At 44.8% G+C, this 27,494-nt stretch overlaps 1 protein-coding gene across 5 annotated transcripts in view; it reads left to right on the forward strand.

Moving 5' to 3' along the window:
• Nucleotides 1-27,494, forward strand: part of STXBP5 (syntaxin binding protein 5) — a 1,242,391-nt gene that overhangs the window by 625,986 nt on the left and 588,911 nt on the right. For all 5 annotated transcript variants that reach the window (XM_086927454.1, XM_086927457.1, XM_086927456.1 and 2 more), the window contains exons 9-10: nt 3,014-3,092; nt 26,373-26,527. In XM_086927454.1, coding sequence (XP_086783580.1) covers nt 3,014-3,092; nt 26,373-26,527 — 234 coding nt within the window. The remainder of the gene's footprint in view (nt 1-3,013; nt 3,093-26,372; nt 26,528-27,494) is intronic.

Below are 27,494 nucleotides of genomic sequence, written 5' to 3' on the forward strand. Positions count from 1 at the left end.
GACTATTAAAAGGCATGAACCCCATCACCCTCCTCACCGCCACTCGGCACCCAGTAGTCAAGGACAACCCGGTCCTGAAAAACACGAAACTAGGGCTCATGAACATCGACAAAACACTTACAACAAGCATCAAAGGAGGCCAATTTGAATCCATCTGGCACAACCCCACAGTGAAGTACCGAGGCAAGGTTCTAGACATGCATGAATGGTACAGACACGGCATCTCCACTGCCCATGATCTTCAGAACCAAGGCACGCACACAACTTTCGACACCTTTAAAGAAACACACAACCTACAAGGAATAGAGCTCTACAACTTCCTGAAAATTAAAGTAGCAATAGGGAAGGCAAAACTCAACAACCACACGCCATCGCTAGTGAAACTCGCAGCCAGTCTCAACACACTCGGACACCAAATAGCACACCTATACAAAGTCCTCCGCCCCAAAAACACCAAGCTCAACGATAAGGTCACAAACTTCTGGGGAACCCAAGCAGGTAGGGAGCTAAGCGAGGCTGAGAAAGCAGAGTTATGGAAATCCACCTCTAGGAAAAAGATAACGCCAGCACTCAGCCAAACCAAATACTGGCTAGTACACAAAGCATACTGGACTCCGGCTCGCCTAGCTGCATTGGGGATCAGAGACAGTGAAGCATGCTGGAACTGTGGCCAAGGTAAGGGAGACTTAGAACACCTTCTACTCAGCTGTCCTAACCTCAAAGATTTCTGGGATAGAATTGGGGAACTCATCAATGAGATCACAGGAGTGGCAATACACATAGACTTCCCAAGTCTAGCCCTAGGTTTCGCGTCCCCGTCAATTTCAACAACAGAAGATCGAGACCTCATTGATCTACTGCTGACGGCGGCAGTCAAAATAGTGCTGAATAATTGGAAGGACACTTCGAAAGCTGAGCCCAAAGCATGGCTCAACTGGGTCACATTCCTAAGGGGGGCAGATAACATCACAGCGAAACACTCGCCAAAAACTCACAGGCAGGCAAACATGTGGGGGCCCCAGGACCTCTACCTGTCGTCGCACAAACCCCCATAGGCGCTGAATCTGTACAACAATAGAGAGAGCACACCTGGAGATCCGGCCACCTACAAAAAGTCAGCCACACAGCTGAGCTCCTCCCTTTCACTTTCACTCTCTCCCTTTCGACTATCATTCTTCACTAGTCTTCACAATTCTCTCTACCGTCGAAAGGATGACCAACGTAGCCCAGCATAGGGGGTGTCAGAAGACAACTGAACAAACTGAACTGAACAAACTGAACTTGGACAATGGAGGCAACCCCCCCCCCCCCCCCCCCCCCCCCCCCGGCGCCTTCTCTCCTCCCCCTTTTCTCTTCTTTATTCTCCTCATGTATATCCCATGCTCCATGTAAATATTTTTTTTTTCTCTTACAATAAAAAATTACAGAAATAAAAAAAAAGAAAATGGACTGGTATGAGGAACTGGGTGATGCCAGTGAACAAGGAAAACGTCTGGTTCGAAACTCATGTGTCTCTAGAAAGCCACTCAGCAAGATGAGGGGCGTAAGCATCTCCCTGTAATGGGAGAAGAACAACGTACTATGGTGGCTCAACTTAGAGTGCCGATGCCCTCAGGAATCCAAACGATGCTGGCGGGAAGGCGTGGAGAGGATCCGTCCCCACAGAGACCCAAAGAAGTGGTTTCCAATTGCCAAGGAGAAACCAAGCCGCCAACTAGCAGAGCGTCACTGAGGAGAATCCCAGAATGGGGGAATTCCATCCCTTCACCCCAGCATCCAAGGACAGAACTGCTGTAGAAGCAGTCACAGCCAAAGAGCATACTGCATACTAAAAAAGAACACAATCAAATCAACCAACCTAATCATAGCATAAATACAACAACAAAAGAACACTTATCTGGCTTTTGAGCAGCGAAGAAAGAGGAATTGATGGTCCTTGAGGATGTTGTTATATGGTGCCTGACTTACAGGATTAACTGACCTTGTGAACGTTTGCTGAGGCTCATCAAATTTGAAGTTGCTAATGTTTGATGTTCTGTTATATTACATGTTTTTCTCCTGTGGTATTAAAAAAGAAAGTTCCAAAGCATAATCTGATCCTACGGTTCTTTCGTAGAATAAAGATAATGATGGTGCATTTCAATGAGAATTTTTCTACCTAATGAGAACCACAATAAATGGATTCAGCAGACGTTCAAATAAAGGCTATGATTAGTATTTGTGTTTTTCCAACTTTCCATATAAGTGACTTCTCCAGCAATACCCCTAGCTTACTGCATTTTTAGTAATATTTGTTGAGGGTTTTTAAAGTGCAAGTCATGTGACTGTGTTAATTTGAATCATTGGGGCTATGTTGGAATTGAGATGAACGCATTGTATAACATAAGATCGGCCACATTTCCATGTCTTGTGGTGTTGGGGTGTACCCTGAGTGAGGGGGGCATGCTTCTGAAGGCTGATTGGTTTTCAGAAATTAGAGACATGATCTCCTTCTTTGCCCCATAAAGGTAGAGTTAACAGGTACCATCAGTAGTTTAGCATGGTAGGTATTGGTCGTATGACTGTCTCTCGAATTCTTAGGTATACAAACGTGGCTCTAGGCATCATGCACGTAGGTGAACTCCAGGCAGGGCAGGCAGTGTTCTTACTTCTCTTATCATAACAAAATATGATTATTAAGTCAAATTCTGTAATGATTCTGTGTGGTATGAGAGGCTGTGTTGTACGACTTTACCATCAGTTTATCTTGAAAAAAAATGTTGTATGACTACATTGTTCATGCAGATATTTGCTAGATTTGCCTTTTAGTTGATTATTTCTTAACTATGTTCCACTATTTTCATTTGTACTTTTTCACTGCGCTGAAGTTATTTAGAAAAATATTTGTACCTGGGCATTGCACTAAAATTACACTGCCAGCATATGTTTTTAGAAATCTAATTTAAATCAGATTTTTTAAAACTGTAATACAAGAGTGTCAATATTTTTGATTTTTGATTTTTTTCTTCTTCAGGTAAACAGATAAAAGATGGAAAGAAGCCAGAACCTTGCAAACCTATCCTCAAAGTGGAATATAAAACGACCAAATTTGGGTACGATTTGAGTTTTGTTTAAATTTTGTGCTTTGCAATGTTTTATCTGGAAAGTTTCAATGTATTATTTGATCTTTTATATCACATCATTTTTTCAAGACCACCTTTTTCTGATTACATGTTTTTGTCTTAAGCTGTCAATACACCACACTTATTCTGAGGTTTCCTTATATGACTGAGAAAAAGCTGGCTTCCAGAGATATATTTATTTTGCTTTTTGAAGCTCTTAATGACATGGTATCATTGCTCTACAAACATATTAATAGTTCGTGATACTCCTGTTGGGCCACTAAGAACAGGTTCTTTATGGATGATTATAGAACTAATTAATCCACTTTTATATACTAAGAGTTTCAGCATTTGTTTATTGTATTCTTGCAGTGAGTCAGCCATTTAAACAGTGCCCACACTGACCCTGCCAATCTGCAGCTGTCTGTTTGGCTGATGAAGTAGAACCTGGATGAGTTCAGCAAGTAGGCCATCACCAGTCCGACTACAAGCTAACAGAGTGAAATAGGAGAGGGAGTGTGGTAGCACAAAGATACCTTTTAATGTGGTCCTGAAAGAGCAGACTATATAAAGAATGACAGAGTTTGAATTTAGAAACATTAGGAATGAGGAAGATAACACCAGTGCACACTGGGAACTGTGCAGGGAGGCTGATAGATTACCAGACTTGCATGGAGAGAAAAAGTGCTGGGGAATTGGAGGGGATCAAGGAGTTGTTTATGTGGCAGGACTGGACAGGTAGTGTCCTCTTAACTCTGACAAGGAGCCTGCTGAGTGCCAAGTCAGTACTTCTGGCAGCACAAGGTTTAAAGAGAATGCTCCAGTTCTCCTGCAGTGAAAGTGATGTTATTGGTTAGTGCAGCAGGACCAGACAAGATGACATGCAGTGCTGCTGTAGTCATGCTTGTGGTGTTTAGAGTCATGAGAACTCAGGGTTCTACATGATAGTGGGCCGATGCAAGTATAGAAGGAGGAGCTGTCAAGAGCAGAGGATCTAGGGAGAAGTGATAATGGGACCATACACAGAAAGAGACTTCTTGGGGTTTCGAAGGCTGTGTCTGGGTATGGGAAAGTTAGGAAAGTGCCCCATTTGCATGGTTAACCCCCACTTTTTCCCTGACACATGATGCACTTTGACCTGGTGTGTCTTGGCTCCCTGATAATCAGATTCCCAGGGCCTGTGTTCTTTCCCAAAGCTGTTCCTTTGTACCCCCATTCGGCACAGCTCTGGCCAAAAGTAAGCCCTTTGTAAAAGGTACCATGGGTACCAAGGGCACTGTGACCATGGGAGGGCTCAAAGGGGCTGCAGCACCTTGTGTGCCACCCTTAGAGGCTCTCTACCTTAACACCACACACTGTCTTTGCAGGCTGCGTGTTTTGGTGCATAACAAAATTGAAAGTCTGCCTACAACCCACTATCTGATGCCTAGTTAAGTCCACCCTCTAGCAGGGTGATCTAGCCCCCTTGAGAGGGTAGAGTGGCATGAGCCCTGTACCCCTACAGTGTCCAAGTCCATTCTTAGATATTGTAATTGTACTAAAGCCATAAAGAGTATTGCCTGGGAATTGGTCATTATGAACTCCACAGCTCCATAATGGCTTTACTAAAAACTGAGATGATTGGTAGCAAAAGTCTCATCACATTAATCTCACACTGCTGCCAGCGTGCAATTTAATGTAAAATGCACTCGGAGGGGATCTTGGAGATGTCCCCTGAAAATCGACCAGCCCTGGTGAGGTTCCTAAATGGTTGTTGGCCCTTTGCCACCACCACCAGACATGTTTCCACACCCTTGGATAGAGGGTCTATGCTCCCTGGGTCCAGAAACAAAGCCCATCCTGGGCATAGGTGTCCTGCACCCTCCCCCAGGATGGGCGGGGTCCATAAAGGGAAAGCTTCAAAGGCCTGCCACCTTTTTAAGCTCTCCCTGCCTTTTGCTGCCCCCAGCAACTGGCTCCCACCAGTTCTGCCCCCACTGTGGGCGGGAGAATCGGCGAGAAAACCAAGCTAGGGGGAAAGGTATGCCCACCTTTGCCAACCCCACCCCTGAGGTGAAGCATGCATATCAGTACCCTCCATCTTGAAGATGAGGGGATCCAGCCAATTAGTAAGAGGCTCATGCCCCCCCTACTGGAGGGTGGCATAATAGCGGGTGTACCCACACCAAGGAAGGGATCCATTGGTCCTGACCTGCACACCCCTTTAACACCCCTAAATTTATTATTTTGTGGCGACCCTGAACCTTGCGTCCTCAGATTCGAGAAAAAAAGAATAAGGACCGAAGAGCCGTGCAGAATCAGGAAGAAGAGGACACCAACTGCTTTAGCCCTAGCCCTACCAGCCTGTCCCGACTCAGACCTGACTACAGTGAAACCCTGGCGTGTCCAGCAGCCAGCAACCCCCCAGAGTCCGGATTGCCTGCCCTGAAACAATCTTTAAGATTCTGTATCCTGTGAGCACCATTTTTTTTCAACAAAGACTCCCCCACAAAGTCCGGATCCAGGCGGCTCCGATATTTTGCCCCATTCTGCACCCCCAGCTTACGGCCCGAGTGGCCCAAAACCACAAGCAGGTCTCCCCAGTGATTCCGACCTGGGATTTGATGATCCCCAACCTCCCTCAAGGTTCAAGCCAACACTTGCAACCTCAACCTGAAGGGCCCTCCCAAAGAACCTGACACGAAAAGACACCCCTGTTCCTGACGCCCGCTGCCTTGGGTGGCCGAAACTATAGTCTTCAGGCATCCTGTAAGAACCCAACTTACCTCTCCAGCTTTCAGGTGTTATGTTTCATACAGGTAGCTGAGTCTGAACTGGGGTGGCTATGTGAGCTAAAGAACGATGATGGATTCAACCCAGATTGATGACTGGGGGTGAGTGTCTGAAGAGTTTCACCGCTCCGTCCATCATTTCCTTGTGTTTGCTTCAGTTTACTGTGTACAATATCATATCCTTTCCCTTCGCCCTATTGCTAAGCTATCATACTAAATATTAGACGGCTTGGCACCATACTTATTTCCCATACATACTTCTCTTAGCAACCAGTGTTGTTTCTTTGGACTCTATACCTTATCAAACTTTTGCAGTTGGCTGTTGGAGCACACAGGAACAACAACATCTGTCATGCCACTTAGCCATTCCTGTATATGTTTCTAGACCAGCTATATCTTGATACATGTTCAACTATGTGTCTTTATTGTTGATTGGTTATACTATGTATGTATGCTATTGTGGTTGGACATTAAGTGAATGTAACATGTGTAATGTCCCTTGCCTTATTCCTGCTATTTAGACCCCTCAAAGCATACATTTGTGTTCCTGTGATCATTACCTGTATTTTATAATGGACAATGTTATCATTGCATTTACATGTCGACAGTATGTCAATGAGTTCATATTTCATACATTAATATGTGAAAGTATTTATAGAGAAAAGCAGTAGTCTTAGACATGTGAATGGGAATTCACAGTTTTCTATTCACATCTTGCTTTACTAATTACAAGGTGTGTGTAGGAAAGTATGGTCTGCTTTCATAGTTACCACCACTTTTAGCTGGTGTCAGTATGCTTTTTGACTATTATTATTATTATTATTGCATGTTTGTATGGCGCTGTGAATCACTCCCGAAGGAGTATCTCCGCGCCTCTGGCAGCAACTAAAGAACAGGAACTAGTCATAATTTAGTAAAAAGCCCTAAGGCCAGCTAGAAATTAAAGAGGAACGTTTTGAGTTTTTTTCCTGAAAGGGAAATGTTCCCTACATACTCTAATTTCCTTCGGGAGTTGGTTCCACAACTTGGGGCCAGCTACAGATAGGGCCCTGCCCCCCTTTCTTGCCTTCATGGCCCTGGGAACACATAGCAATGACTAGGATCCTGCTAATTAGGACCCCAAAACTGTGTTTGTTCCCTAAAATGTACTTGGTAAGTACTTCTGTACCTCCACAATTGGCTACTGGTGTAACCCTGAAAGTCCCTAGTATATGGTGCTAAGGTACCCAGAGGATTGGTTCACAAGGGGTCTCCCATGGGCTGCAGCATGTATTATGCCACCCATGAGAGGCCACTCAAACTGTAACTACAGGCCTGCCATTGCAGCCTGTGTAAGCTGATGCTCACACCACTTACGACAGATGTAAGTTTCCTTCTATCTGGTGTCTCTACACTTAAAACCTACAAGTTACCCCTAAGGCAGGCCTTTCAATCCTGAAGGCAGGGAGCTAGTTTACAAGTGTGAGGGTGCCCTTGCATGAGGAGCAGGACACCACTATAAACCCCATAGTCCATTCTCTTAGGCTTTTTATTTGCAATCAGCCATTTTGATACATGTAGTGGCAATGCATCATTACGCGATGGCTAACTATATAGTGGCTGTGCCGAATATCGGCACGTTTGGTATGAAACATGTTTTGAATCATACCCAAACACCGTTACCAGTGTTGGAGGTATGATTCCATGCACTGGGGGCCCCTCCAGGAAGCCTCCGGTACTCCCGGTAGCATCCTTCCAGGGTCCGCCAGCAAGCTAGTGCTGCTGCCGACCTCAGACACAATTCTACCCTCCTCCTGCTGCTGAGCTGAGCTCGGGCAGGGTAAGGTAGAACAGTAGGTTTCCTGTCTCAGGAAGGTGTGAGCACCTCCGAAAACAGGACCTAGTGTATAGAGCTGGGATGTGAGTGCTTGCCAGCGCCACCAAACTGCTTTGAACTGCCTATTTGGTGCCTTCCTTGCATACTCAAGTTGAAAATAGCTCTGGGAGCCTCTGGCTCCCGCTCTGGCGCGAAACTGGACAAAGGACATGTGAGTTTCCTCCCCTCTATCTAGCCCCTCCTGTGGCGTCCTAACCCCTTTCTTAGGGTATAAAAGAGCTTACCTATGGGTGAGACCTCAGATTCATCGTGGGACAAGTCTCCAGCCAGCACCACTTTACTCTTTGACCGTCTTGACACTTAAACTTTTCCTGGAACCGAGACTCTATCTGCTGCTCCTCGTCTCACTGTTCTGCTAGTTTCTTTGTCGTCTGTGCTGCTTCCAGGATCTTCTACAGACCTGTGGGCATCGAGGACTCCCGAAGTAATCTCCTTTGGAGTGAAATAGTCACTCCCTTGCATCTGTAGGCACCACTACAAAGCTGACCAGTCTGCTGCTCCTGACGTCCCACGGACTTCTAAAGTCTTAGTAACACAGGTCATGGTTCTTCAACTTCCTCGAGGCCTGACCAGTCCTCCCTGCAATTTTGAGGCCAGAATCCCTCGTAGGAACCGCTGGGACTGAACCCCTGTGCATCGCGTTGACTTGCCGTTGCCAAGGATTGTTGGCTCTGCACTCCAGAGATCTTTGGGCTGTAAGAAGTTCTAGCCTCCAGCAACTCTTCCTGCCAAGATCAGTGTCCTTACATGGTCTTTTTCTTTTGTGAGCTGCTTGAGGTCCTCTTACGACTCCTGTTCCTTTGGCGTGTTGGTCCTTTTGAGGGTCTTCTCTTGCTTCAGTGGGCTCCCCTGCTTGCTTGGGGCCTGCTCCGACTCTCCTACACTTGGTGTGTCCCTTGTACCTTGCTGGTCCCAACGTTGCTCTATCGTTTTCCACATTTTCGCACATACGTTACTACCAGTCATCTCTACCATAAAGATGTCTGTTGATTTATTGGGTTTCTCTCCCAGTTCAGATAGGAACTCTCAATTGTGAAGGGTTCATCAAGACTTTAACTAGTAAAAGGGATTCCCAACATTAAATTTTGAATTGCATTCTGAATCTGTGTTAAAATGACAGATGAGAGTGCGCAACTAATGGCAAATGTTAGAGTTCCTATGCCACAACATCTGAAGGGGCGAAGAAGCCAGGTGCCAGATTGCAGTAAGAGCTTTATCAGAACCCCTGTAAGAGAAATTTGTCTTTGCAGTCCAGCCTCCTCTTTCTTTCCCTATAGGAGTTACTCTAAGGGATGATGAATGGATAGGGCCTGGAGGCTGCACTTCTTGATCTTGGACCTCCCAGAACTACCTAGGTCCACCAGCAAGAAAGGGGTACTGAAAGACACATAAGCTATGTTAGCAGGCACTTTGGGTCCATGTTACTTGTGAGTGCATTTATCATCTGGGTACTGAAATGAAGGGAGAACATTGAAGATGCTCTTAGCGGGACCATTATAATTCTTGATTATTTATGGCTAGTGAGATGAAACCCTAGGACATTCCCCCAGGTTGACACAGCATGGAGCCTTCCTTTATTCGAAGGACTCATTATTCCCATGCTTGTAGAACACAAAAAGTCAGTGGTGGTCCCCTTATCATTACTAGAATTACACCTAGCACTGGGGGTTTGGGTGTCCCCTTAAGCGGTTGACGGCCGGTATCTTTGAAGTTCTGGCAGTGGTTATCTGTAGGCCAAATATGCACCTACCTCCAAGTTGCATATGTACTTAAGTTAGAATTTCACTGGTGATTTTTTTCATATTTCCTGACTCCACCTCCTAGGCTGACGGAAATATTCAGGTGATGTAGGTTGTCTTTCAAACGGCTTAACAGATATTTGCATGGCTCTGTCATTCAGGCAGAGTGGCTAATCATCCTTCGGTAGTTACTGGTATTATTTTCTGAAGGCCTCAGGCATTAGCTTGCTGCTCCTCAGTTGGTTTTCAAGCAGTTGGAGATGTCTTGTATCCTGGGCCATGTAAGCCTTTGAGAATACTTCTCTATAGCAGTCTAGAGGACCATAGAAGGGTGGTTATTTACATCCCTATGAGCTAATCTTCATTATGGTGTGTGGTTGTGACCTAAGAAGAAAAGGGAGAGACTTTATTTGCAGCTGTAGTTTATTCCCTCAGAAGCCACAGCCGATGAAGCAAAGAATAGGTTTTACTGAGTTTTATGTCCTTTTGCAGCTAAAGATGCTTCCTATGACTTTTCTCACAGAAACTGCTAAACCAGGTGTTTCAGTAATCATTATAACATGCTCAATATCCCTTCAAGATAGTGTGGTTTTGGTTCTAGTCGAACAAGTTATTTATGTTCTACAAGGGTGTTATGCAAAGTATCCATCTTCTGTAACAAGATCAGTTTTCCGAAATACTTTCTCCTCCTCTTCTCTTTAAAGTAGGAGCGATGTTTTTCCTGTATTAGCTCGTTCTTCTTTATGACTGTATCTGGGCTGTATTTTGGGGACTCTCGTATTCAGTAGGCTTTTGCAGTATCTCCTACTTCAGGCTAGCTTCCTACTCTTTTGCTCAGATAAATGCCAGGGGAAATCCAAGGCTGTTTGACTGCCCTTCTGCTGCACCAAGTGCCATTCAGTTTCCCATTTCCTTCTTTGGCATTTTTCAAGATTCTTTTTATCATTATCTTCTTTTTCAGGTTAGTCAGTCGTGCCTCCTTGTGCTGTTTGTAAAAGCTGTAAAGTTTGATTCCGTTTAAAAGTTGCTCACTTTAACATCCGATTTTTCTTGGCTCAGCCGCTGCCCAAAATGTCCCAATAGGTGGCATCAGCGAGCTGTTTTACAGGATATTCTAACAAGATGTATACTCTTTTCGAACAGGCTTTGTTTGGATGGTGGTTCAAATTACATTTGCAGGGTGCCTGGAATGGTAGAATTGCCAATAAAGATTGGTCAACATGGGTTCTCAGCTAATAGATTTTAAATTGGTGCACAACCATAATGTTAGATATGTGGGTCTCTAGTTGGCAATGGTTTGCACATTTGTCCCAATAGAGACCATTCCTTCTAGTCAGGACAAGCGGGATACACTACTGAAATAACCGCAGCTCACCCCCTTTGTAGCTTGGCACAAGCACTCAGGCTTATCCCAGAAGCAGTGTGTAAAGCATTTGCCCATAACCAACCGTAATACATTGAAAACCCTACAAAAGGACACCACACCAGTTTAGAAAAATATCCAATACTTTATATATTCAAAACAAGACAAAAAAAAACCGAGAAAACTCCAACATACAGTACTTAAAAATATGTACTTTGCAAGAATAACCTAAAAAATGCAGTTCCTTGAAGTCGAGAGCTCCGTCTGGTGCTACCGCAATACTGAAAACAGAATCCAACAGTTCCGTCAGACCAAGTTGGTTGAGGTGTCCGCAGACTCCTAAACAGTACTGTTTCATTGCGGTCAATCACGTTGGTCTTAGTCGGTTGTAGCAACCGTTGCAATGTGAAGTGTAGCAGTGTAGTGTGTGGTGCCCTCAAGGCGTGGTGAAAGCAGCAGTTCAGTGACAGTCCGCCAGCATGGTCGGTGAGACCAGTGCTGCGATACAGAGCGAGACGGTGCTCATTGCAAAGCTGACGATCACGTTGCAAGCAACAGAGCCGGTTTGTGGGAGCTGGCGTCAGTCGGCCGAGACTGCGAGGTGGGACGAGACAGGGTGGTGTGAGACTTACGAGCGGTGCCCCCAGCCACGATGCAGTCATGGGTGTCGAAGTTAGCAGGCAGCAATAGCAGCGTCTATGAGACCAGGGTGTCGAAGTGAAGTGAGGTGATGCGGAGTACAGTATCTACAGGTCGCAGTGCAAGCAGCAGCTCGGTGGTGACGGTCATAGCTGGTGAGACTAGGGTTGCGGTGCGAGATGCGGCGGTGCCCTCTGCTGTGCCTTCAGGACACTGAGCCAGCGACAGAGTCGGTGACTGAGTTGGTTCCTGTTCCCTCCCTGTGTCAACTGGAACCACGGTTTCAGAAGCGGTTGCCAGAGGTCGGTGAAGTCTTTGCGGTCCCTGAGACTTCAGAACAGGGGGTAAGCTCTACTACAAGACCTTGGAGATACTCAGCACAAGTTAAGAAAGTTCTGTCCAGTCCTTTCACTGCCCTAGGCAGAAGCAGCAATTGCAGGCCAACCCAACAAAGCAACAACACAGCAAAGGGGCAGTACACCTCCTGCCAACTCTTCCAGCTCTTCTTCTTGGCAGGTTCCTTGATTCCCACGAGTTCTAAAGTTCTGGGGTTTGGGCCCCAATATTCATACTCAGTTTCTCTTTATTTTCTTAGACAAAGAGTGTCTCTACCTAGTCCAAACCTCGTTTAGTCATCTCTGGCCCAGCTTCTCGGAAGGAGGTAGAACCAGCATTTTCTAACGCAGACCAGGCCCATTCAGGTGCAAGGAAATCTCATCCCACTTCTCTAAATGCAGAACAGGTCAATTCAGCCCAGCCCTGACTCATCAAGGAAAGGCAGGACACACCTCGACTGCTTCAGTTGTGGGGGTGAGCATTTTAAGAGGTTTACCGGTGCAGGGGTTCGCCCTTCTGTGCGGACTAGTCCTTTAGACTGACAAAAAGAGATTGGTACAGAAGCTGTAATATCAAAGAAATAGTTTATTAGGACTCATGAGTGGAACTGCATCGATACACAACTCTCAGGCAATGTATGAGGCAGCACATGGAGTGCAGAAACCATGGGCCTTATATACTGTAGTAAGTGTAGTGTAAGCATGGAGGTTCAAAAAGAGGCAGTACAAGTGTACACACAAATAGACTTATACATTCAAGGGTATATGAGAATTGCTTAGTCAACAGAGTGGGAGGAGTTACAATGTTGCTGACATCAGTTAAAATAGCCTGACAGTGCAGTGTATATCTGGGGCATCCCAGCAACTACAGGCCTTTCTGAGCATGCGCAGTGCTCAGGCTCAGTGCTGCAGGAGCTAACTATAGATGATGACTCGGGTCTAATAGAGAAGCAGGCAACAGCGAAGACAGGGAAGCACATGCCAAACAAGTGGCTAACTAAAATGGACGCCACAAACACAATGGCTTCTGCTCATGCTAACAGTAATCTCTGCCAAGTTTCCACACAGTGGCTGTCTGAAGAGAATGCTCATCCCCGCCCCTGTCGCTCCAAAGCCAGACAGTCAAACTACAAACCCAGTACAGGCACACAGATGCTAAATAAGAAAATACCTACTTTCTAAAAGAACATGAAAATCATCTTTACTAAAAGATGTGTTTTTACATTTTGAGTCCAGTTATTCTAAACTCCATTTCCCTGTCTTGTCCCAGTGGGAAGTTATGCTTATAAAATGTTATATGTAAATGCCCATTCTATCATATGGAACAGATAGACTTTCCATAGTGAAAAACGAAATGCACATTAATTCACTACCAGGACAGGTCCTACCTTTTACATACGCAGCACCCTGCCCACAGGGGTACCTTAGCTCTTCTTAGGGGAGACTTACAAGTAAGAAAAGGGAAGATTAGGGCCTGGCAAGTGGGTGCACTTGCCAGGTTGACATGGCAGTTAAAAACTGCGTGCAGACACTGGAATGGCAGGTCTGAGAACCCTTTACAGGGCTGCTTGTGTCGGTGGCACAACCAGTGCTGCAGGCCCACCAGCAGCATTTGATTCACAGGCCCTGGTACTCGCAGTACACTTTACTAGGAACTTACCAGTAAATTAAATATGCCAATCATGGAAACACAAATCCATAATACAATTCACAACAGGGGCACTTGCACTTTAACCCTGAACATAAGTGAGAAAGTGCACAGAGACACTAAACCAGCAAAAACAGAGTAAAAACCGGGAGGTCAAAAAGCCTAAAGACAGGGGAAACACACCAAAAGATGCCAGGTCTAACACATAGTTAATCCAGAGTTTTGAGGTCGGTATATGTCTTCGTAGGCTTGCATTGCTTACATTTACAGCCCTATGATGATTCTTGGTAGGGCATCAGATCTGTCAGCAGGTAAGTGTGGTCAAATCTAATTGCTGAAGGCCTTTCCTTTCAGTTACTTTTTCTCAGAAATCCCTTATAGTGGGTTTATTAGAGGTATGATTTTCTGCCACTCTTTCGCCTTTCTGGGCTGTCAGTGGTTAGCTGGGATATTGGTGGTCTCTGTTTGCCTAAGAAATGGATCACAGTATAATCATGGGAGTAGCAGATCAAAATCATGGTGGAGTCACTTAGGCATATCTTAAATTTGTATCACATTCTGTTGCTTCTCATGTTAATTTTAAATAGTTCCTCTTTTGTAGATATTTTGGTCTATGGTCTATACAAATGGATCTCAGTGCACTACATTGTCAGTGTTTTTACTTTTTCTGTAGTTTTACCTTCAAGTTCCTAAAAATCTTTTTTGGCGCAGTAGTTAGCTCTCCCCATATGTTTCAGTTCTTGGGTTCCTGATGCGATCTAGTTCGTTTTCCAGGCAGAATGGATAATTTCTAAGACTTCTTCAAATTCACAAAGACAGAAATGAACACATGGTGCTCTGCTTCTGATGAATGCTTCTACCTGCAGATTCCTCCCTTTCTTAATATCCTTGGAGCCAGTCTGGATCCAGAAACTCTATAATAGCATTTTGATGTCGATAGAGGTGCCTGTTCCACCTCAACATCACACGCATTGCCCCTGATGTAATTGGAGCCATAAAGCACCCCAGTCAAGCTGATGTCCGTTCCCTTTTTTCTGCGCTACTGACACATTCCAGAGCTCTCTATCTCTACTCAGAGATTATATTTTTCAGCAAAAATTGTTCTTGGGTGAATTTTTCTCCTTCAAACCCAGATTTTGTTCTCCTTAGAGATGCGAGTGGGTTAGATACCCCCCTGGCGAGGCTCTTCTCTCTCCAGCCACACTCCCACCACCTGTGATGACTTCCTACCATTCATGTATTAAGAAAGCAGCAAATCTGTTGACCTACAATTTCTGTTTACGAAGTTAAGCCCAATATTTGCACTGAGGTCCTTCACTCAGCAACCCACTAATCTGACCCAATACTGTTGTTTACGAAGGCCCTTACTGAGCCTATATTAGCCGTATGGGAGAAGCTGATACCTTCTACTGCGGTTACCAGAATCATTACCCACAGATACAAGCCATTTCTAGAGACCCCACCTTCTCCTCATATGCACCTCTGTCGAGCCTAGTAGTCCAGGCATCTTGTTCCAGAGGCCTGCCCACTACTCCATCGGACAGAGAATCTTAGAGGATGGAACAAATTGCACACAAAAAAATTTCTCTACGGGAATCATGGCCCTAAAATCTAGCAATGCAACCTATCTCCTGGGAAGACAGCTTCATGTTTGGCTAGATTCAGTGCAGGCCGTCAGACCTAAACTGGTAGAAGATCTTCAGACCCACTTTCATTAGCTCATAGGATATGGTACAGAAAAAGCAAAACAAGTAATCCAATCTGGATTGGGCTCAGCTGGTTCGATACAAGAGCCATGGGGATTCCTATCACATTACGACATCATGCCTGGCTGCGGAATTCTGGTTTCTCACTTGACGTCCAACACATTTTAAGGGATCTCCTATTGAATGGCTAGTGTCTCTTTGGTCCTAAAGCTGACTCTGCACTGGTGAGATTGAAAGGCAGCAAGGCCAAAGCCTGGTCTCTCGTTTCCAAACTCAAACCAGACACTATCGCCAGTTTGAGATATTTTAAGGCATCAGCAGGGGGTTTCTCCTTTTGAGGCTGTCAACAATACGCCCATCAACAGCAGCAACAAAAGCAGGCAAACCATCTCCACGAGGCAAATAGAGGACGAAGCAAAGGATGACCATGTATCCTCCCTCTAGCCCTCATCCACTTTTCTCGACCACACCCTATTGATTGGAGGACAGGTATCCTCCTTTCCACAAGCTCATAGCGCTATTACTTCATACCTTTGATTCTTCCAAATTGTGAAAATGGGAATGCCGTACTCTTTTAACAAACACCTCCTCCTATCTCTACACAGCAAGATACACTCCCTCAAGACTATTTTGCGTCATCCAACAAGAGGTTCAATCCTTACTTCTCAAGGTTGTAGTAGAGTTTCTTCCGGAGCAGGATGCTACTCTCAAAATGTCATGGTCTCAAAAAGATGGCAGCCTCCGCTCAGTACTACACCTCACGATTCTAAACTGGGTCTTCAAGAACGGAAAGGTTTAAAATGCTGTCTCTAGCTCAGATTTTACTTACGTAGGAAGTAGACTGGATGATGTCAGTCGACATGCAAGGTGCCTATTTCCACTCCCCTGCGGTGACACAGGAAGTTTATGTGCTTCACAGTTGGGTCTTAGCACTACCAGTTTGCAGTCCTTCTGTTCGGCCTCGCTTCTGATCCTCAAAACTTCACAAAGGTGTTAGTGGTGGTTGCAGCCCATCTCAGATAGTGAAAAGTCCCAGCATTCTCTTACCTGGACGACTGACTAACCAAAGCCAGTTCTCCGAAGATGCTGTCTTGCCACTTGAAGACAACAGGCTGTTGTTAGACCTGGGTGTTAAGATCAACAAGCCCAAATCGCACCAGTTGAGCCTTCTCCCCTCCTTATTGTGTTTATGATTTTTAGGCTATGATTCCAATGATTCAGAATGCAGTGATCATCCCAGTGCTCACGGTTTATGCCTGCTCAGTCTGCCAGATTCCTGCATTCTGTTGGTCACCAATGCACGCTGGAACATGATGGCCCTCCAGTAGTGCCTTCACAGGCAGCAACACCACAGACCTCTTTAGAGCGGTATCAAAATCTCTGGTGACATAGCAGTCGATCTACATTGGTGGAGTGTGCACAACAACCTCACACAAAGGAAACCCATTTCACCCTCTCACTCTGGTGTCAGCAGTGATCACAGATGGCTCCTTCCTATTGTGGGGAGCCTATCTTGAGCAATTGAAAATAAGAGGTCCAGGGTCTCCAGAAAAAAAGATATTGCACATAAGTGTTGCCCGGATATGAGTTTACCTTAGATAAATGAAAAGACAAGAGGCGTTCGTTAAAACAGGAACAAGTTGGTTTAATATAACACTGCAGCCAGAAAATCCTCAACAGAGTGCGTCTGCTCAAAGTCTCTCGGTGTAAAAAGTTTTTGCCGCTGTTATATACAGTTCATGAGGTACAGTAAATATATTTTCTATATTCTAAAACACATCTCAGTCATAAACCAACAACTGCTGGCATCTGAAAAGGACACAAATGGCTTTTGACCTCGTGGAGAGCTAGTGTAGGCCAGTGTGTATGTGTCCAGATTCCTGTCATGAGCGTGTGATCGCTGTGTGTGGTGTACATGTCATGTCCTGATTGGTTGCGTGTTTATGTCTACATGTGATATCTAAATTTGTGGTCTTTTGGGGAACGCAAGCCCTTGGTCAGGCACGTTTTATTAGGGCCAATTTCCTCAGATAGGTTTGTGGTGCAACTATTTATCTGTGGGATCGATCTGTGTTATCCCTGGGCGCTTGTTGGTCTTTAGTTTAAGAGGGACCCCAGCAGTGACCTGGTATTCGATAGGCGTTGGTGTGGGTCGTATAACTTGTCTAACCATGTATCTCTGAGTTGGGGTTGATGGGGCGGTCACCTTGATTGAATCTGACAGCAATGATACAAGTTCATTGGAACTCCTGAAAATAATATGGCAGTCACTGGTATAATTTTCATCTGTATCCATAACATTGTGTATGCGGTTGTCATAGCATACATTGACAATGTTCTTACTGGTATTGACACGGTTAAGTTTGCTTAAGTCAGCCTACATCTGCATTGGTATTACTGGTAACACTATTGTAATTTTATAATGGATAATTACACACATTGATCTTATCTGCTTGGTAGAAAGTTAAATGACTGGAGTGCTCAACATATGAGCAAATAGTCTCAGACGACTTTGCCTTGCCGACCACGTGCGGCCCCTTCACGCAGTGATATTCTACAACATTTTTCAGCTGTTGAGGACTCCTTAGATAGACTGCTTGGTCACTCACAAGAAAGCTGACTGCCCAAAATTCTGTGCCTTCCTGTATACAATGCAGGAAGCATTGGTAGATGCGATATGCGGTAGAGCTTCCTGCTTCATTACGCATTTCCGCCCAAACCATTGCTTCCTTGTGTTTTGAGGAAGATTAGTCAGACATAGTGCAAGTAATCCTAATTGCTCTGAACTGACCATAAAGGGTGTGATATGCAGACCTTATTCTCCCCTCTCTATGCTCGCCACACTGTCACCCTCAAAGGGTAGACCTCATCTCCCATTTGGAGGCACAGGTTTCAAATCCCAAACACAAGAGACTACACCTGCATGCCTGGAGATTAATCGAGGCAGCTTGAGCTCTTTTTCACTGCCCCTCTGAATTGGTGGATGTCATAGTATGTTCATAAAGGCAATCAACCAAAATGGTTTATTAAAGCAGATGAGCACATTTTTCACATTGTGTTTTGAAAACTCCATAGATCCTTTTTAGGCCTGTCTACCGGACATTCTACAATTCGCTCTCTTGCTTGCCTGACAGGGTTGCTCTGTGGGCACTGAAAATTTTGTTTATCAGCCTTTCTGTGTTTGCCTGATCAGCCATCCCTTTAAGTCACCCATTTTCATCAGATTATGAAAAGTGCACTAAAATGTTTCTCCCTACTCCTTTTATCATTCCCATACCTCAACCTTCTTCTTGTTGCAAAGTTGTTGCCTTTGAAGCTTACTAACTTTTAAGACAGTCTTTTTGATCATTATTACATCATCCAGACCTGTTAGTGAATTACCAGGCTTATCTCTGAAATCTCCATCTACTTTTTTCTTCTCGGACATGTTGGTTTTGAGAAATGGGCTTCCTTTCTTTCTGAGGTGGTTAGCCCGTTCCAGCTAGCCCAGTCCATTAACCTCCCAGTTTTCTACCCTCCGCACATACAGCAAAGGAGGAAGATAGACTTCACCAACTTGACTCCCAGGGAACAGTCACATTCTATATGGAGAGGACCTGAGAATTCAGGCTGAATGAACAGTTTTCTGCGGGATACATCATAAAGATGAAGGGCAAGGCAGCCCATAAGAGGACATTGTCAAGTTGGATACTTTTTTGCATCAAAATCTGCTAGTTAGTAGCACACAAGGTGCTGCCAGAACATATCCACGCTCATTCCACCAGAGCCAAGTCTTTCACTTTTGAGCTGGCAAGAGGCATGCCAGTAGCTACGAACATCGGTAAAGTTTCAATCTGTGTGTCCCTCTACATTTGTCACTTTGGTCGTTCAGTGCTCTTGGATTTTTTGGTATAACTGACCCTCCCTCCACCTCCTGGTGACAAAGACTGCTTGGGAAATCTATTCAATACGTGAGTAATTGGCAGGTAAAAGTATCCATCAGAAGTAACAGTTACTTATCTTAATAACGGATACCATACCTGCATATTCCCCACCATAAATTACCTACTGTCGGTCGCCTGTAGGTAGTTATAGTTAGAACCTAGTTTCCAAAGGAAAAGCATTTTTTGATTTGCTAAGAACTTTGGCATCGTTTGACGAATCTTCGCAAAATTCTCCCAAAGTAACGTCTACCCAGGTCAGCTCCTATCCTGAAAGTTTGGGGGTGATACGTCAAGCAGGGGCTGAGAAAAAAGGGGGGTCCCAAAACGCGTTTTCCCCATTAATTTCCATAGTAAATTTTGAGACATGCTACAGACCGAACTGCTGATCGGTATTACCCCAAATTTTGCAAAAAGCTAGTGCTTGGTTCAGAAAGTGATCTTTTGTTTAAATGGTGTAAATCCACTCAGTAGTTGCTGAGAAATTAAAAAAATAAAAGTTTCGATATCTATGGCAGCAGTGGATTTGCGAACCCTCTCGAGCACAAGCTTTATTCTAATTGGCTATCAACACTTCAAACCAGGAAGTGTTGGCAGCTATCTTGTGACTTGGTAGAACCGAGTCACAAGAAAAGAGAAAAATAAAGGTGAAAAAAAAGAAAAGGTTGCAGGGTAGAAACACCCTGACGCCCTGGGCCTGCTCAGGGGGTCCCACAAGGACCCCCCGGGCTAAGAATAGCATATTTCTTTTTAATTTCGGCGAAATTGGCGCTGGGTCGAGAATCCCGCTGAATTTGTTTTTAAAATGAAGCACAGGCTCCTGCGCTACATTGAATTGAGGCCCCCGGGTGGGCCAGGTCCCGGGGGCATTTGCAGCAAATATAATCGGGGGCCCCCGGGGATCGCCACCCCCAGGGACTTGATTAACATTATGTGCAGTAGGGCACTTGGCCCTCCCGCAGCCCCAGGGACCGACAACCCCGGGGCTTCTTTTTTAATGTGTGGGGGGCCAACCCTCTGGCCTTTTATTAATTAATTGGGGTGGCACACGGCCCCCTGCTGTCCTGGGGACTGCCACCACCAGGACGTCTTTAAAAAAAAAAAAACTGTGGAGGGGGGGGGGGCGGGGCTCGAGCCCCTTACACGCCCCAGGACCACCACCTTACCTGGCTGTGCACTAGGTGGGAGGGGGCCGTGCGCCCCCCTCCTGGAGCCCTCCATGGAATTAATCCCCCATCCTAAAACCTGCCAGGGGGTGCGTTTGCAGAGTGGTGAAGGGAGGGAGTGGGACCTATGTGACATGTGTTTGCTTATACAGTGACTCCGCCAAAACCCAAGCACTTATAAATTCACCATGCACTCTTCTTGCAGTACTCTAATCATCCAATCAGAACCCCTGCACTCATGCAATGACCCAGACACTAACACTTGCACTGCTACAATACCCTGAGCACTACCCATGCAGTCCAGCCATTGCCCTGTCAGTACCCATGCACTCCTTCAATCACCCATCCAGCACCATTTACTTATCCAGTCTCTCCACCAAAACCCAAGCACTTATAAATTCACCATGCACTCTCCTTGCAGTACTCTAATCTTCCAGTCAGTAACCATGTACTCATGGAATGGCCCGGTCACTAACACATGCACTGCTACAATCCCCTAAGCACTTCCCATGTAGACCTCTAACCACCTACACACTACTGATTCACTCCTCCAATTACCCAGGTAGTACCCATACTCTCCAGAAATCCCTTTGTCACTACCCATGCACTCCTCCACTCACCCAGCCAGCACTATGCACTTATCCAATCACTCCACCAAAACCCAAGCAATTATAATATCACCATGCACTGTCCTTGCAACACTCTGGTCATCCAGTCACTACTCAGCATTTATCCAGTAACTAACACATGCACTGCTGCAATCCATTGAGGACTACCTATGCAGTCCAGTAATCTCCCTGGTACTACCTATGCAGTCCTTCAATCACCCAGCCAGCCCTATGTCCTTATCCAATCACTGCGCCAAAACCCAAGCACTTATAAATTCACCATGCTGTCTCCTCGCAGTACTCTAATCATCCAGTCACTACCCATGTAGTTATGCAATGATCCAGGCACTAACACATGCACTGGCACAATCCCTGTGTACTACCCATGCAGTCTTCCAACCACCTACACACTTCTCATTCGGTCCTTCAATTCCCCTGGTAGTATCCATGCAGTCCAGCAATCACCCTGTCACTCCCCCTGGCGTCCTCCAGTCACCCAGCCACTACCATGTACTAATCCAAACACTCGCCAATACTCAAGCACTTATAAATTCTCTCAGGCACTTTCCTTGCAGTATTCTAATCTTTCAGTTAGTAGCTATATACTCATGCAGTGATCCAGGCATTAACTAATCACTGTTAAAATCCCATGTGCCCAACCCATAGATTCCTGTATCCACTTACACACTTCTCATTTGCTCCTTCAATTCCCCAGGTAATACCCATGCAGTCCCGCAATCACACTGTCACTCCCTGTGCACTCCCACAGTCACCCAGCAACTACCATATACTAATCCAAACACTCCTCCAATAGCCAAGCACTTATAGGTTCACCACACCCTTTCCTTTCTGCACTCCAATTATCCACTCAGTACCCATGCACTCATGCAATGACCCAGTCACTAACACATGCAGAGCTGCAATACCCTGTAGACTACCTATGCAGTCCAGTAATCTCCCTGGTACTATCTATGCAGTCCTCCAGTCACCCAATCAATCCTATGTGCTCATCCAATCACTGCACCAAAACCCAAGCACTTATAAAATCACCATGCACTCTCTTAGTAGCACTCTAATCATCCAGTCACTACTCATGTACTCATGCAATTCACCAGGCATTAACTCAGAGTTTTCCAAACTGTGTGTCCGGACACAGTACTGTGTCGCCTGCGAATGGTGGTTGTGTCACGGGCACTCAGTACATAATTGCTGCTAATTAAGAGATTCAGAAAAGGGGGTGGTGATGAACAGAGTGTCTGAATTAAGCAGACCACTCTTACCCAGTCCAAAGATCAGGGCTTGATCCATCACCGTTATTTAGCTCACTGCACCATCCCAGCTCAGAACCTGGCTATATGCAAATTAGTCTGTCCCTGGCCCAGTGCATCATGGGAACAGGGCAGAGCAAACTACCAAGCCAATTCTTCACCAGAAAGGAGACAAGCTTCCGGGGACCGGTTTCTGGCATTTCAGCCGTCGTCGGCCCCGCTTGCTTGAATCCTGATGGTGCAGTGAGCAAGGGACTCATGTCTGAGTATACCCTGCCACACTTATAGTGGCCAAAAACGATTCAGAAAAGCGTGGTGGTGATGAACAGAGTGTCTGAATTAAGTAGACCACTCTTACCCAGTCCAAAGATCAGGGCTTGATCCATCACCGTTATTTAGCTCACTGCACCATCCCAGCTCAGCATCACCACCCCCTTTTCTGAATCATCTGCTAATTAAGAGAGGCATTCCTGAAACTCTGCTCTATGGTCTTTTAAAGACCTGTGAAGTGCCCGGGTGCGGCTGTGTGTGCGCTCGGGAAGCTGGGGTGAGGTGCAGATAAAATCCAGGAAGTTAAGTGCGTGACTTTACTCATTTACGTACAGTATGTAATGTTTGAGGTAGACTTGCTGTGCAGGATCATGTTTTAACACCGGATGAGAAAAAAATCCTAGTTTCGCTGAGATGGCGTACTTTCGATGGGACACTGACAGCACTGATGAAACTCACTGAGAAAAAGATAGATCGAGATCACCCCTGTATCCCACCAAATGAAACGCTGCTAATGTTAAACATACAGTAGAGGAAATGTTTTGTTTGTTATCGTTGCCTGGGCCACCTAGATTGCATGTAATTGGCACTGTCCATGTCCGTCATTACTTTTTGCTCGTCATCAATACATTCGAGAGACACCATTTCCACTTTCATACTGTCTACAGTAGAAATCGTGATAAAGGTCAAAAGTTGTGGATTGCAACTGCAACCTGTATACGCACAAAGGTAGAACATTTGTTAATGAAAATTGCCTGTTACGAGAAATATGAGATAGAAGAAAGACAAAGTAAGCTTCGTACATGCGTATAAAATCAAAAAGGAAATGCCTTTCTTGTTCCTGTAATAATGACGCTGGTAGTATCATCTCATTAAGACAAGCGCAGCGATTTTGCTACCATCGGTGAAGGAGGTGCACTGGGCAGCGGATGGGAAGCAGATGGAGCACACCCCCTCCTCCCCCCTCCCCCCCCCCCCCATGCCCCGGGACCCCGGAGAACACTCTTCATCGGAGAGGCCTGTCCCTCCACGTATCGGGGGGCGCGGACATTCTCAACCGGTTCTTTTGTAAAGCGCTCTGACACCTTTAGGTAATGTTCGCGCTATATAAGAGGGAGGGCGACAGAGGGAGGGTGACTGGGGAGGGAGGGAGGGAGAGAGGGAGACAGGGCGACAGGCAAAGGGAGACAGACAGAGTGAGAAGGGCGACAGAGGGAGGGAGACAGACAGAGGGAGGGAGACAGACAGAAGGAGACCATTTGCCCACTTTTATTTCAGAATTTTCTTCCGGTGAAACCCCCAAACACCCCCCAGCCCCCCCCCCCCGCGAACCCTCCTTAGGTGGTTTGGGCTCGCTTGCACGCTACACTGCCTACTGTGTCACAAAATGATGCATCTCCGAAAAGTGTGTCACCAACATGAAAAGTTTGGAAAGCTGAGCAATTACAGAGGAGGTCATGCTAATCACAGGGTACCCCAACGCATAGTGTTCCCTAGTGTATGTAGGTATTTTCACTTTATTCTAAGTGTCTTTTAGCATAGCACTGGCTGTAGGCCTGATTAGTCGGAGTCAGTTACCACCAGTACCCATCAGCAAAAAGTTGGGGGCACAGGAGGACTTTCTGCTCCTCTGTTGGTTCTTTCTGCACATCTCATTTTCTTCCTGCACTTTTCTTCGCCTTTCTGGACTTCTGTTGCCTCTTTCTGCATTTGTCTGGCTTCTTTCTGTGCTTTTCTTCCGCTTTCTTCACATGTCCTACCTTTGTAGGCAAGGTTAGAAATTTTCATTTAAAAAACCTTTGAAATTCACTGAAAAAACCATAGGTTTCAGGCACGTTATAATTATAAATTAGCATTTAAAAAACCTTAGAAATTCGCTGAAAGAACCATAGGTTTCAAGGACGTTCTAGTTAGTTGGAAATTTCTCTCGTACAAAACTATAGAAAGTCCCCCATCATAGTTAGTTCAGCTAACTATAACTTGCGCCCCCGCAATGCACTGCTGATGACGTCATATATTACATCATTCATGACATGGTCAGTGACGTCACTGATATCTCAAATGACATCATTGATGACATCCTCCACGTGAAAATCTGATGCACCTCATCACACCCTAATATAACCCTTGATACATCCACTCTAAAATACAGACCACCATTTTTCAAACCATCGACACACCAATACCAGTAGTACATATCTACTCACTAATTTCTAGTTCTACAAACACATCCACTCATTCACCCATACAGTCACTCATACATGCAGTCAGCCATCAATACGGCATTATCATATGCACTCACATATCTATACAGACACTCACACACCGCCTTTCATTCATAGACTTACTCACGCACCTAGTCAGTCATGGATATAATCAATCACACTCCCAGTTACTCACCTGCACAGTTCTACACACACCACATCACTTATGTAAACATATACTAACACACACTTACTCTCCAATACAATAACTAATACAAGCACACACTGATCCATACAGCCACTCTCACAGTCACTCACTCTGTCATTTATACACTTCAACACTCACATACTCTGCCTTTCACATATGCAGTTGCTCACACATGTACCATTGAGACCTCTATTCACTCACCAACCCACCCATACAAACACTCACCCACCCATGCAGCCCTTCACAGATGCATTCTTGAACCCATACACCCAGTGAATCATCCACTCCGACATCTATGCACAGTCATACCCCGCACCCACCCACACAGACACTCAGGCACCCATACAGATACTCAGACAACCAATCAATAATCTATATAGATTCTCATTTAGCTACTCACCAACCCATGCACCCGCCTACACACCAACTGACAAACTAAACTGTGTGAATATCTGTATCAGTCACTAACCCATGCACCTACTAAATCATCCATCCAGATACTTATACACCCACTCATTCTTCAATACACCTTGGTGTGTGTATATATATATACACATACTGACATTTTTCAGAGACACAGTCACTGGATGATGTCATTTGAGATGTCATCAGTGATGTCACTGACCATGTCAAGAATGATGCAATATGCGACGTCATCAGCAGTGCATTGCGGGGGCGCGGGCTATAGTCAGCTTAACTAACTATAACGGAGGAATTTCTATGGTTTTGTATGAGAGAAATGTCCAACTAACTATAATGTCCTTGAAACCTATGCTTTTTTCAGTGAATTTCTAAGGTTTTTTAAATGCTAATTTCTAACTAGAACATGCCTGAAACCTATGTTTTTTCAGTAAATATTGATATATTTAGATATAGATAGATATATCGACACAGTTTCTTTATGGCTTCAGAGATGTCTAAAGGTTGTGCATGCAGTGCTGGTACTCCTTACTACCGTGGAGAGCTATTGAAGAGGTTCTGCATCCAGACTGGCATCTGGGATATTCAAAACGTGGGGAATCTGGCGGAAGATGTAGTACTCACCAGGTAGATCGTTAGCGAAGGTAAGAACCTGTCCTTAATTTTCAATGAAATAAGTAAAGAGAAAGTCAAGTGGATGAGATTATAATGTTTGGATACTTTGATGTAATCTTGGTAATTCCGATTCTCCGTTCCCTTTACTAAAATTTAGGAACACAGCACTGTTTGATGTTCTATTACTTCAACCCCTGGCTAGGCATCCCCTTCTGGACCCACCCTGGCAAGAGGAGAAGTTTATTAAATGGGACATTTTTCTTATGGAAAAATGTGTTATATGATGCCGGTTATGTATGTGTCAAAGTGAACAAACAACCGTGGAATAAAAACGGCTAGGATGAAGGGAGAATCAGAGGAATGAAAATTACCTAAATAATGAAAGGATTTCTTAGGACTTTGCCATGTGATGGTAAATTACTTGCATTGCGTACCTTCATCTTATGTGCCTCTTAATGAATTGCTGGATTGTTTTAGAGGCTTTGTGAATTACTGAGATGTATTTTCTTTTACAGGGAACCGTTTATAATTCTGTCTGGTGGCCTTTCATATGACACTGTAGGAAGACGGCCATGTCTAACAGTCATGCATGGGAAGAGCACTGCAGTATTAGAAATGGATTACTCAATTGTTGATTTCATAACGCTGTGTGAAACACCATACCCTAATGGTGAGTACATTATTCATCTCTCAAAATGTTTCTTATGGAGCCATACTGTGAATATTGAATTCAATTGGCAGGGCAGTAAGTCTCATTATCAAAAGGTAATTCCTTCCATGCTGCACATATTGAATTGTTACTACATTGGTGCATTGAATGTGCCAAAGGTTTTGACACGTACTGCTGATATACTATGATATAGCTCACCCTTCAGGACTGTGGGTCTCTAGAGTTAATTTGAAAAATGTGTATATTTGAGCTAGACTATCAGTTTGAGATCTGGGAAATATAGATTGGATGGTGACAAAGTGCAGTTTATGATCACCATTGGGCCTTCATCTGCTTGTGCTTTTTACACAGTTGACTAGACCTTTTTGGGCTGGCAGCAATAGCACCTCATTGGATATGATTAAAGAAAAAGTGATAAGAAATTAGCACATACATTGATCTAGTTCATCTGTGGAATGCAAGTTCTTTTTGTGTTTTTTACAATTTTTATTTATGGGAATGTATAACAGGCATGTGTTACACAGGGGAAATGGAAAGTAATACACAAGAGAATGAGAAAGAAAAAAAACGTATCAAATTCAGTACTAGGTACAGTTCGCGCCATTGATTGTTGCTATATGAAGACAATTGCTCTTGTAAAGGACAGTTGAGAACAATGGAGAATTGAGAGAGTATTAGAAGAGGTGAGAAGAAGATCAGACAAGCATACAAGTCACAAGCAGGGGTGGCATGATAGTGCAGGCCAGAGTGAGGTGCATAATGAGGACGTCACAAATGTTTTATTCATGCTCAGTCTCATATTAATTCTAGTGAATGTGCATTAATCATCCTTCGGTCCGTCCGTGTCAGTAGGGAAAAGCAGCAACTAATCTCAAAGTGGTTGCAATATGTTTTTAGGTCTAGAGGCTGGGGGCTGCAGTGTTACATACATATCACTTGTGTTGTCGCAGTAGATCAAATCACGAAT

The sequence above is a fragment of the Lissotriton vulgaris genome, chromosome 6, assembly GCF_964263255.1.
Source record: "Lissotriton vulgaris chromosome 6, aLisVul1.2, whole genome shotgun sequence".
Classification (NCBI taxonomy): domain Eukaryota; kingdom Metazoa; phylum Chordata; class Amphibia; order Caudata; family Salamandridae; genus Lissotriton; species Lissotriton vulgaris.